The sequence below is a fragment of the Serinus canaria genome, chromosome Z, assembly GCF_022539315.1.
Source record: "Serinus canaria isolate serCan28SL12 chromosome Z, serCan2020, whole genome shotgun sequence".
Classification (NCBI taxonomy): domain Eukaryota; kingdom Metazoa; phylum Chordata; class Aves; order Passeriformes; family Fringillidae; genus Serinus; species Serinus canaria.
In genome coordinates, this window is record NC_066343.1 from 9,759,042 (window position 1) to 9,771,649 (window position 12,608).

At 41.3% G+C, this 12,608-nt stretch overlaps 1 protein-coding gene across 4 annotated transcripts in view; it reads left to right on the top strand.

The window, feature by feature from the left end:
• The window catches only part of VCAN (versican), a 101,056-nt gene extending 88,902 nt beyond the window's left edge, over positions 1-12,154 (top strand). For all 4 annotated transcript variants that reach the window (XM_050986984.1, XM_050986985.1, XM_050986986.1 and 1 more), the window contains 3 exons: positions 9,218-9,362; positions 9,849-10,031; positions 10,870-12,154. In XM_050986984.1, coding sequence (XP_050842941.1) covers positions 9,218-9,362; positions 9,849-10,031; positions 10,870-11,000 — 459 coding nt within the window. In that variant the 3' untranslated portion in view covers positions 11,001-12,154. The remainder of the gene's footprint in view (positions 1-9,217; positions 9,363-9,848; positions 10,032-10,869) is intronic.
• Positions 12,155-12,608: the final 454 nt, after the last annotated feature.

Here is a 12,608-nt window from a genome sequence, read left to right on the forward strand (position 1 = left end):
TGTTTTCCATTTAAAAAACCCCAACTTCTAGGACAAGAACAATTATCCTAATAAAATAGAAATAGGGCCACTCCTAAATCACAGCATTGGAGGCTCTGCTCCTGAATAGAGACCTTGAGGAAGCTTTTTGATCTACCTCACTGAAATGTGTGATGCATCATTATCCGTGAGATTTCAGAGGGATTTGGCAAGTTTACTCCTCAACTGTAAAGTGGTTTTAATTCAAAATTAGCCAGCAGTTTCCTGCCTTTCAGGCAAAATGGCACAATCTTGTGCAGATAAAGCCTCACCATCTGCTGGGTGAAACACACATTTTCAGCTTGTTGTACCCACTGCAACCCAAACACAGACGGGGCTTGAGAGAACAAAATTAATTGAATCAAGTGGTTGTGTCCCACCTCTCATGCCTTGAAGTTTAATTGTCAGCTGAGGTGGCACTTTGCATAAAGAAAATGGCTTTCAGCTAACTGGTCTGTCATTACAGGATATTTTTTTTTTGCCAAATGAATTTGCTTACATTTGTTATATTTTTTTAACATTTTTTAAAAATCAGAAGGTATCTTCAAAATGCTCCTTGGCTAAGCTTAGGGCACACTGTCCAATGGGCAGAATAAAATAGGCTTTAATTACAGTAAGCTGAGGGATCCTGTGGCTGCTCACATGTATTTGTTTTTTCTTTCTGATTTGCTGTGCTGTATCTGGGTGGCAGGGACCAATCTTTTCTCATCTACATCATGTCCCTGCCCTCTTTTTTGTTTTATTTCTCTTACTTATTTATTTTTCTGTTTTTGAAAGAAATAACCTCTCAGTGGTTCTCTTGGTTGGGAGAGGTGGAATTCATGTTCTGGAGCTGATGAGACACACAACAAAACCATTTTTTGGGCAAACCAACACCACCTTTTTTTGTTTGAAGGGGAAAGAGTTGTTGGCAGCTGTGTTAGTGCAGCACAAGAAGTGGGTGTCCTTTCAGGAAACCCAGATCCTCACACATGGGGCAAGTTCAGTGAGAGCTGGGGCCACTGACACTGAGCTGGGGCTGGGAGCATCACCTGAGGTTGTGTGGACCAGCAGGAAGCTGCAAACTTTGGCAAATCTGCCTGGTCCCTGATTTCGGGTAATTTGCCCCAAAAGTGAAGGTGGTGAGAGGAGCCCCTGAGGTGTGTTCAGAGAACTTGCAGCACCCCAGCTCTTTTAGAGCTTTGGTAATCATTGCTTCCTGAAAATCAATCGAATTTCTGCTCAAGACGTTTCAGGTATGATTACATGGATGGATTCAAGAGGCAGGAGAGAATAATAGAGTGGTTTTGAGAGCGTGGTTTGCTGGCTCTGCTTTTCTTCTGTTCAGGGTAGCTGTAGGGCTGTTCTGTTGGCTTTGGTGTGGGAGAACATTATTTTCCCTCTGATGTACATTCTACAGGGCAATGAAAATGGCTGTATGTAGTCTTTATTTACATTTAGAAAATTACAGAATCTAAATTGTTCGTGCACTTTACTCTAGACTTTTCCCCCAGCATTTCTGCAGCAGTGAACAACACTTTCAAGTATGTATCAAGGACAGGCTTCATCCCACAATTATCTATAAGGCTCTAAGCAGTGAAAACAAACATATTTGGGAAAAAAAACACAGTGTTGCAGGAGAAGGAAGTGTGTGAGCAGAGGAATTTGCCTACTTGGATCTTTTTATACTTTAAATGTGTTGCAATACAAACTACAGAACAACAAAACTTACATTATCAGGCTGGGGCATTTAATAATTAACAACGGGAAGCTTGAAAATACACCAGTGAAATCTAATTTAAATAATTCACTTAGCTCTGTGAATGGTAACTTTTACAGCTGTAAAGCACACCCATCCAAACAGAAAAAAAAAAAAAAAAAAAAGAAAAAAAAAATCTGGTGTTGCTTTTGGCAGCTCCCCCTTTGTGTTTGCTAAGGACCCTTGTGAGCAGGCAGAGCAGACAAGGAGCCCTTTGGAGCCATTCATGTTATGGATTAAGCACATACAGCAACTTGGGGCCGTGCCCAGGGCCCCCTGCCCCACGAGGGGGGTTTTTCACATCCCCTGGAAAACGCTGCTGATAATTAGTGCTTTGTAGGGCGGTGAGCTCACTGCCATTACATAAGATTACTGCTGGAATAAGGAGCTGGCCAGCGTCTGTGGCCAGATTGTCTGTCACTGGGAGAATGCTGCCAGCCAGGAAAGGGATGGGGATATTGCCACTTTTAAAGCTGTACAGAGACCCTGCCTTGGTTTTTCCTCCCCTTCAGCACAGGGGTGTTTAAGCTTTGTGCTCTGCAAAGCCAGTTCCTCGGGTTGTCAGTGTTAGGTAGGTACATTAGAATAGAAATTTAAAAAAAAAAAAAAATTAGGAAAAAGAAGGAAAACAACCCAGAAACTTAATTCTGGCAAAAAAACAAAGCCCTCTCTTTTCCTCCCTTTATTGGTTGGTAAATCAGAAGGCTTTAACTTGAGCAAATCTGTAACTGCACCCCTCTCAGAAAGAGTAACTTCATTGAACACACACACACACACACACAAAACCCAAAACCTTCAAAAGGCATGGAGTATTGTAGTGAAGGAGCCTGCCTCTGAGGGTTAAGTAAAGCAAACAAACTAAAAAAGTGCTGTAGTCAGCTGCAAACAAAAAGCTCATTGTGCCCACGTCCCACAGGATCCTTGGAGAAGGAGATTTTAAACCTACCAAATGTTTTGGTTCTGTGCTGCAGTCAGTCATTACGGCCTCTTTTTAAGATGCTCATTTGACCCACGTTTAAATGGAGAACTATATAATGTTATTAATGACAGGTATATTTTTGGTTCAGGATGTTGGAACGAGGGCCTCTTGGACAAAGTGGAGTTTTGTCTTGTTTTTACCAGGGGGGTCAGCAGTTACTTCAGAGACTTGTTACTGCTGGGCTGAAATTACTTGTTTCTCTGGGCTAAAATTCTTGGACAGCTTCAAACCTGCAGTAATTGCTGACAAAGTGCAGGATTTTCCCTCTTTTTTCTTTTGTTTTTTTTTTTTCCTCTCCTGGTAGCTGTGCACAAAAAGATTAAATCACACCCCACACAATTTGCATTGTGCTGCTAATATATATTCAAGTCAATGTCCAAAACAAACACGAATTACACCAAAACAGCACTTACCACCCTACTTTCTTTCTCTGCCACTCATTTTTGACGTGATTTCTCAGCTGCTGAAGTGACTTCTGAGAGCCCATCACACACAGCATTCCCTCCAAACCGAGCTGTACAGTGTGTGATGAAGCTATTATTCTGAAAACAACACATGGTAAAGAGCAGGTAAAAGTCCACGGTTTCATTTAGCTTGGAAAGAGTTAATGAAAGTTATAGCTCTGAATAATTATAATTTTGGAGCAACTCTGGGCTTTGGAGCAAGCAGACAGCGTCACCTAGTGGGGTCTCACTGCCCGTTTTCTGCTTCTCATGGAAAAGTCGTCATTCCATGGTGTTGCTTTAAACATCCCATCTGCTCCACCATACAAACATTTCCTCCCAAAATTATAGGACTGATGGCGTTTCAATTTCGTCAGGTAGCCTTTTTTTCCCACTGGCTGAATTTCAATTCGTTAGATTCCTTCCCAAAGTATTTCTTTTTGCAGCACTCTTCCTACTTATTTAATCTGCAATCACTTCTTGGGGATAGATGCACATGAATGTGTGTTTTCCAGAGTCCCTTTCTTTTTTTTGCAAGCTGCTGCACAGGACTAAAAAAGTTTCCCAACACATTCCATCTCTCTGTTACCAAAAAACCCAACCCCTGCAAGTGAAATCTTTTGCAGAAGTATTTAGCAAAGCTCCTCCTGGGAGTTTGTCTTGCTCACAGTGTGACTCAGTCATGGGGAGTGTTGGGCTCCTGCCTGCTCCAAACCCTGCCAATTTCCCAAATCATATGCAAATAAAACTCAGATTAGGAGCTAAAGGGAAGCCATTCAACCAGAATCTAAAAAAAAAAAAAAATATCAGGATCACGACATGTGATTTTTGTGTGTACTTGTAGATAGGTTTAAATATAGGAGCTGTCTTCAAATTGATTTGAGTTTCTCCCAGCAAAGATTTATGCACACACTTGGTGCCTCCTCCAGGCAATTATTTTAGCATCTGTCTGAATCTGCATGTGATCTTCCCTGTGATCATCCCCCTTAAGGCATGACCCACGCCTTTAAATCAAGATGTGTGCTTAAACTCTCACTGAATGGAGTTTTTCATCTCAAGAACGCTTTTGGTGAGTTCTGTCAGTCTGCTTCCTTTCTTAAAATGACATAGAAAAATCCTTTGCAGGACTGGAGGGAATTTTCCTGGAACAGAGCCTGCACTGGAAGATAGCTTGTTGTCTTTCCCATGTAAAAATGCATTTAAATACTAGGTGACCGCAGTGGAAGTATCTCATACATGGCCAAATCTTCACAGAAATCTGGTTGATTTTTGTTCCTATGGAAAAGAAAGGCAATCCTGTTTAAACTTCCCAAGAGTCTCCTGTAACAGCATCAGTGCTGCTCCACAGTCACAAATGAGGTTTTCCTGGACTGTTGCATGTGCTCATTGTAACCTCGTGCTGATCTTGTTGAAGTTCAGCCACCGAGTAATTCCCAAGACTCACTGAAAGTGAGATGTAATTTTTACTTAGGCTGTCCAATTATAACAACCCCCACAGTGAGGGACTCATTCAGGGCTTTCCTGATAAAGATTTCTAAGGCTTTGTCTGCTCTTGTGTTGAAAAAAAAAATACAGAATTGTATTCCTGTTCTTATCAGAGCTATGGCAGGAGAAGAAAATGGTGATAATAAGGTCTGCAGTGGTGGTTTCAGCTTAGTGATAAATGCCAGGCAGGAAATGTTGCTTCACTTTGAGATGAAATGGCACAGAAAGTATCCAATCAGCCAGTCCCTACCTCTTCCATTGTTGATTTTTCTCTAATTTGCCTCATTAGTCTTGCATTAAGGAGGAATCAGATAAGGAAGTAGCCAGAAGTAAAGAAAATAAAAATCACAACTGCAAGCTCTAAAAAGTGCCAGGACAGATTTGTAGAGAGAGCTTAGTTTAGCATGCTGAAAACATGTTTCCTTTCTCCAGAAGGAAAAGCCTTAACCTGTAAATCTAAATAAGTGTATTTCAAGTAAATGATTTCCTAGATTCAGTCCTATACGGAATATTATTGGCCTTTACACAATACAGAGGTCAAGCAGTAAAGTTTTGTTGGCATCCCGTGTGTTTTTTTATTGTGCTTCGTTAAACACAGTTCTTGTTGGCTCTTCCGGAATGCAAATTGCAGGTGATTGATCTCAGGCACTTGATGAGCCTTTTGGAGATAAAAGAAGGGCTGAGATTTCCAAAGGAGTGCCTCAAAGCTGAGATACTCCTGGATCCACCTGGGCAAGCACCTGAGAAAGCTGAGTGGATTACCCATCAGGGAGGAAATGAGCCAGTCAAGAAAGGCTGCTTGTCTGAGATTTTGAATAACAAATCCCAGGAGGTGGGACCTTGTCCATGATTGGAAGATTATGCCCCTTCTGTTTAATTAGCAGCCATCTGAATGAGAATAGGTAGTGACCAGCTAATCAAGTTTTCTGCTTTACAGCTCCTGCTGTAGTCCTGGTGTTTTTAGCTCATTTTATGTGACGAGTCAGCCTGCCACCCAACACGCTGAGAGTTTATGCAGTGCCATATAAGGAAATCTTCCCCAAAAATGTGGAACTTAATAAAATGTCCTCATGGGCTTTTGAAGCCATCATATCCATACTCCTCCTGTGAGGCAAGAGAATAGATTTTTCCCTGTTTTATGGGCTGTGAATGGCCAGCCAAGTGCATTATCGAGTGCCACGTAGAAGCCTGAAGAGCTGAATCCCAACTGGGCTCCAGCTCCAAGTCCATGGACCATCCACACTCTGCAGGACAATTTTCAGGGCCTTTTAGCTGAGAAAGCCAGAACAAATAAATCCACTGTGACAGAGAAGGCTTTGATTTCAACTATAAAACCAAAAAAGTACAAGTAAGATCAACTAATTATTACAGTATGAGTAAAAGCACGAAGGGTATAAACTCCACTTCTCATCCTGAAATGATGGTCAGGCAGACTCCCCAAGGACCAAAGGAAGGCACAGGGACTGAACCCCTGTCCCTGGGGCTAGGTCCTGCAGTCACCTGGCTACACAGAAACCTCAGGTTTTTGAGGAAAAGTCCCAACCACCCTGCCACTGAGGATATTGAGAGGTTTTCAGAGTGGGTGGTGCAGTGGTGTCGGCCTGAGCCTGCGGTCTGTGCTTGATCAAGGATGGGTTGTGGTAAAAAAACACAGAGAACAAAAAATTTTAGCTGATTTTGTTATCAGCTGGACAGGGCTTGGAACAGCCTGTTCTGGTGGAAGGTGTCCCTGCCCATGGCAGGGGGTGGCACTGGATGATTTTAAAGGTTCCTTTCAACCCAAACCTTGCTGAGATACTCTGATTGCTCTGGATCTCCAGCCACCACAGCTGGAGGAGAACTGTGGCCAGACAAACCTCCTCTGAGGTACATTTTGTGTCTTGTACATAATTCAGATTATATGTCCAGACATGTACATTCTGGAAGCCCTTTGCATTTCAATACAGAGGAAAAAAAATCGTGTCTGTTGTGGTAATGTTGCTTAAAGATCAGAGTAGTGATGGTTTTTAGGTCACTCTGTGCAATCACCCAGTGTCAATATTTCTGACAAGGGCTAAAAACCATGCAGCAACTTTTCTTCCATGTATTCACCAAGTATTTGATTCTATTTAGGTTTTGTTTTAAGAATGATACAGCGTTGCCAAAGGATTTTTCCCATTAATTTTTTGCTGATATGGTTTTACTGGTGATGGTGCAGTCACCCAGATCTACACCAGTGGAAACCAGATTCATGCCTATGCTCATGCAAAGATCTATTCCATAAGAGAAATGCAAAATATTAGCTTATTTGTCTAGTAGCCGGTTCCACTCAAACTGTTAGAATCTCCTTGTATCATTGTCCCATTATCAGTGTCTAAATAAGGAACTGGAAAACTACAGAGGGGCTGGGTGGGGACCTAAGAAAGCAATTCAGCAGTCTGGAACTTCCTCTGCTAAGCAATTCTGGCACCAGACCCAGGAAAATCAGAGCTCCTCAGCCAAAATAAATCTGTGCAATGACGATATCAGATGTGAGGTAACAGCAAGTCATGCAGGAGGATATCAGACATTCTTGAACAAACCACAGGGCCTAGATGTAATACTCTGCCACTACACTGCAGCCCTGCCAGCTAAGCAAACTTGAATTTTGGAGTCATTTTGGCAAGGCAAGTAAGAGCATATGGAGTCTGTGTGCTGAGGGTGGGAGCTGGCAGGCTGCTGAGCACCTCCAGCTCACACGCCCCCAATAGCCACTAAATATCCTTAATTCCCACACTCTCATCCCTATGGAAGCAAGCAGCTCTGCAGTATTATTTCCACAAGAAACAGCTGCAAGCCTTGCTGAAATATTTCCCTGACTCTCAGGACATTATTGATGAAACTTTCTGCCACTAACCTTATAGTTTTCTTTAATTTTTGTACCTATGCACACGTTCTTGAAAGCAAATGGATCCTAAACTTGAGTAAATGAGTTGGTGTGTACTGTAATTTAGGGCTGTTAAACACTGAAAAGTTGAGGTGGAGTTAATTTAGTTCCAGCTGAAAAGGGGGATGTTTTATTAGAGGTAATAAATTCAGTGCAGAACAAATTTATTCAGACTGTGCTGGTTAAATTGCCTGGATAATTAAAACCCATGATGGGTAAGATGACACGTGGTAGGAAAAGGTTAAGTATTTAACTAATTTTCCTTTCACAGTTTGATTCATTGTAAGGTAAATACTACTTGTGTGGGGTATGTTAACTTTATTTCTAAAATGTGTTCACCCAGGCAGTGGATAGGGGTTATTTCACAAAGTTAAGGAAATAGAAAACTAAACTTTCATGACATTTGTATGGTCCAGGTTTAGTCAGAAAGATGTAAGCACTGAGGAAAGTATAAGCACTGTAGAAACTGTGTCATTTTGCCCATACAAGGGGCTAGCTGCCTGGGTAATGTCTGGCATTTATGTGAATTCCAGTTCTTACAGATAGCTATTTTTATCCTTTCTTAAATTCTTCCTGGAGTGACACAACAGAAATCCCAGCGAAAATCAAAAATCGCTAGGAGTGGTTTCCAAATATTCTCTCACTTTTCTTGACAAAACATTATGGAGATCTCAGATTCCTGTGCTTTGTTTGGGAGCAAAGTGAGGGATTATCCCACCTCTGCTGGCTGCCAGGACAGGAGGCTGTATGTCCCCTGATACCTCCTGCACAAGTTTCAATCAGTCTGACAAAAGTGTTGCTACTGTTCCTGCTGGTTGATTGTAAAAACAGACTGAATCTTCCCAAATTTTCACCCAAAACTGACATTATGCTGGTATTTCACAGCCATTTGAAGGTTATTTTGTGAGGTTTTGTTTGGTTGGTTGGTTTGCACATATCAAACCTCATATTTCTACTTCTAAGTGTAGTGCATTTTGAAGAAGCACTTTCTGCTGTTATTCACATGTTTTCAAAGGTGTTTGACGCTGGTTTTTCAACAGAGGGCAGAATTTGAATCAACATTTCTAAAGTTGAGAGGCTGCTGTCTGGGCTCAGACTGCCACCTAGCATTTGTAGTGGAAACACCAGTCTCCAGGGGTTTTGGGGGCCACACTCTGACTGTTTCACTCATGTTGCACCTAATTCTGCATGTCATCCCTGTGGAATGACTTCATTAACTGAATGAAATCATCCAATGTCATAAATAATCCAAGTCTGGGAAGTTGGTCTGTAATTTCTCACTTTGTAGATGTGTTCTAATGAGGGTCATGGGACATTTACTCTATTTTCTTGCATTATACTTTGTGATATTTATGTAGGAAAGAGTGGTTTTGACACACTTAGAATCCAGTTTTGCTTGTGTCTCTTTGTTTTGTTCCCCTGACATCAATTTACAGTAAATGAGAAGTTAGACCAGAACATTTTCCCCCTTGAGATAATATTTAAAACAGGGGGAGGATATTATAAATCTACCTTTGTTTAGCCCACTCTTAGCAGCCTGAATCAAACAGTTGAGATTGCTTCTCGCCACAGGTGAGATCATGTGCTCTTTTGGTAATGTAAATATTCTCCAGCACTGGGATTGATGGTTTTGCTTCTCTTTTCTGCAGCAATATGAGAACTGGAGACCAAACCAGCCAGACAGCTTCTTTTCTGCTGGGGAAGACTGTGTTGTTATAATCTGGCATGAGAACGGGCAGTGGAATGATGTCCCATGCAATTACCATCTCACTTATACCTGCAAGAAAGGAACAGGTACAAACTTTGCTGTGACAAAAGCATAATTTGCCAAATTGCCACTCCGTACTTTTGTACTTTTGACCATGTTCTTTAGACCTTGATGGACACATCAGTTTTCAGTCCTTTTGAGCAGCCTGTCACTGAGGATGACATGAAGAATCCTGAAAAAAAGGACTTTTTCCTTAAATGCCTTTCAGGTTTTCAGGTTTCTTTGTGTGAGTATGCCAACTTTTTGGCTTGAATTTACTTTTAGAATTTAAACCAAAAAGGCAATACTGACCAAAATGCCTGCCATTTTCCAGTTTCCAACACTATTACTTTTGGTTTACAAGACTGGACATCTGCAGGGCAGACTGATCCCCCTGTCCATGTCTGGATGTTCCTTTGGGAGTCCAGCTGAGGTCCCTTGTCACCTTCCCTTAGCCAGGGCTCAGAGGCCGGTCCCAGCTCAAACTGGGCTCATAAACTGAAGTTTTGGGTGATGCTCTCTCTTCCTTCCAGTGGCTTGTGGCCAGCCTCCTGTCGTGGAAAATGCAAAGACCTTTGGGAAGATGAAGCCCCGTTATGAGATCAACTCCCTCATCAGATACCACTGCAAGGATGGCTTCATCCAGCGCCACATCCCGACCATCCGCTGCCAGGGGAACGGACGATGGGATATGCCCAAAATTACTTGCATGAATCGTGAGTTCTCTGAAAGAAAAACACTGCAAATCAGAAACAGCGGGCTAATTTGCAATTAATAAGTCATGAATGTGTATTGTAAGAGAGGAGCAAGTCTGGTAGGACAAATTAGAGTGGGAAAACACCAAGCATTCAAAACTAATGGAAATTTTCCTCTTCTGTGTCTGCTGATGCCTTGGAGTGGCTGCCTAGAACAGAGGCTGGACTATATTAAGAGAATAAAGTGGGTATTTATTAAAGGCCTTCAAAAGGTACATTTTGGGCAGTCAGAAGCCTCCCAGAGGCTACACCCAAGGTGGACAATGGTCCTAAGTTTCTCACACAATTAAAAGTTTGGTGCATTTACATCTCAGGGGTTAATCCTCCAATTCCAGCCTCAGGTAATGAAGTCATTTACCCTCAGCTTGCTCCCCCAGTTCACTTTTGTTTGTACTTTCAGGGCCTGAGGCTGTCCTCAGGCCTAGAGGAGTTGTGTTGTCTGACCAAAATGTGAAGACAGTAACTAACACTCTATTTGGAGTTTAGAGTCACGCCCTAGAGCAGTACAGGATTTGAAAAGCACAAAGGCTAAAATCTTAAGGCATCATTCCAGAAGGCATTGGGATTATTTTAAAGTCAGAAAATCCTGGAATCAACAGGTTCCTAATAATGCTAATGACTCTTTCTGCAGCTGTGTGGATGCCTGTAACACTGCCACAGCTCCTGTTAATCATTTGTTTACCCTCTAATTAACGAGGAATAAACACAACTGTGTTTTGAAGTGTAGCCTGCCCATTCACAGCTTAATTTTAAACGAATTTCCCTTTTTTTTTCTTTCCCTTCTCTCTTCTCTCTGCAGCCTCCACATACCAAAGGACTTACTCTAAGAAATACTACTACAAACACTCCTCATCAGGCAAGGGGACGTCGTTAAACTCGTCCAAGCACTACCACCGCTGGATCAGGACGTGGCAGGACTCGAGGCGCTGAGAGCTAAATGGTGAATTGGGGATTTCCACCATTTCAGCCAAAGTCATAACTTTCTGTGCCTTTTTCTATCACTTATAGGAGTATTATCGAATCGTTTTGAAACTAAGGACTGCAGTATTCACGACGCGTTTTGCAAAAAAAAAAAAGGAAAAAAATAAAAATTGCAGTGTTTATCAGAAAATTTAAGAAATAAATAAAAAAAGAGGAGAAGTGCTTATGGGGATAAAAGGAAACCATTTCCAGCCTATAAAGATTATTAGTTTTCTATATGCCATCGGTGTGGACCATTTTATGATATGTACCAGCCTTCTGCAATATTTAAACAGCTCAATTTTAGCACCAATGAAAATGTAAATAAGATGATTTTAATGTTGTTTGACTGTGTGTTGTTTTTAAAATCCTGTATATAAAATGAAAAGTCACACTAATTTCAGGCATATTTATGGTTAGAACGGCCTCAGAGGTCTTCAGTCATTTATGACGTTGTTTCTGTGTTGTTTACCTAGGCTGGAAATGGTTGAAATAAAGACTTCACTGACTGAAATTTGCAATTATCAGGTGAAGATAAACACACAAGTGACATGACTTTTTTTTTTTTTTTTTTTTCTATTTAATGGGAGCTGTGCCAATTCCCACCCAAGGTACAGTTTGTGTCCCATGAGATGAAAAGTTTAGGCAGAGCACATAAAAGTGGCACGAAGCATGAACTAGGGACTGCAATATGGAATGTTTTTTCTGCTCTCCATTCCAGCTTCAGCACATGTGAGAAAGGACTGTGTGGAGGAGTTGTGTATGACAAGGAGAGCCTGTAAAATTCCAAGTGCTAATACATTAACTTTATCAACCAGGGCCACTTTTTTGTTGTTGTTTATTTGTTTTTTTGGCTTTTTTTGAGAAGAGAAAAAAAAGGAAACAAGGAAAAAAATTACTTTCATGATATTAACCACAAGGTCTATATTACAGGTCTCTGCATTCTAAAATGGAGGTAGACCTGGTGTTTGGGGGATTTTTTTTTTTGTAGAAAACAAACAAAAATCAAAAAAGTAAATAATTTTGTATATATAACCATTTTTTAATCTTTTTATAAAGTAATGAATGTTTGTGTATGAATGCTGCAGCTGTGAAGCGTACATAAATAAATGAAGTAAGCCATACTGATTTAATTTATTGGATGTTATTTTACCCATACAAAGGAGATTCAAAGAGCTCACCAGTGCAGTATTAGCCCCTGAGCTCCACTTTTGGAACCATCTTTCAGTTCAGCTTGCTCTTTTTCCCCGGAGAACAAAAATTCCTGCTAAACAGGATAATTTGTTGGCTGGATGGGTGAGAGCTGTGCGTGATCCACAGAAGAATCAGGACCTTGGCTTTCTCTAAAGAAGTGTGTGCACAGATTGGTTCTAGGTCGTAGTTTGGTGCAGTGTGTACGTAGGAGTTTTCTGTTATGATTTCTTGCCCTGGTCAGTGCCACCACTGACCTGGATGTGTACAGTGAGTGTAGGAGGTGACGTTTGAAACGGCCTCTCCACTGAAAGGACTGTTGTTCCTGCAAAGTGCCTTGCACACCTTTGGGCACAGGACAAAAAAAGGTAAAAAAAAAAAAAAGTT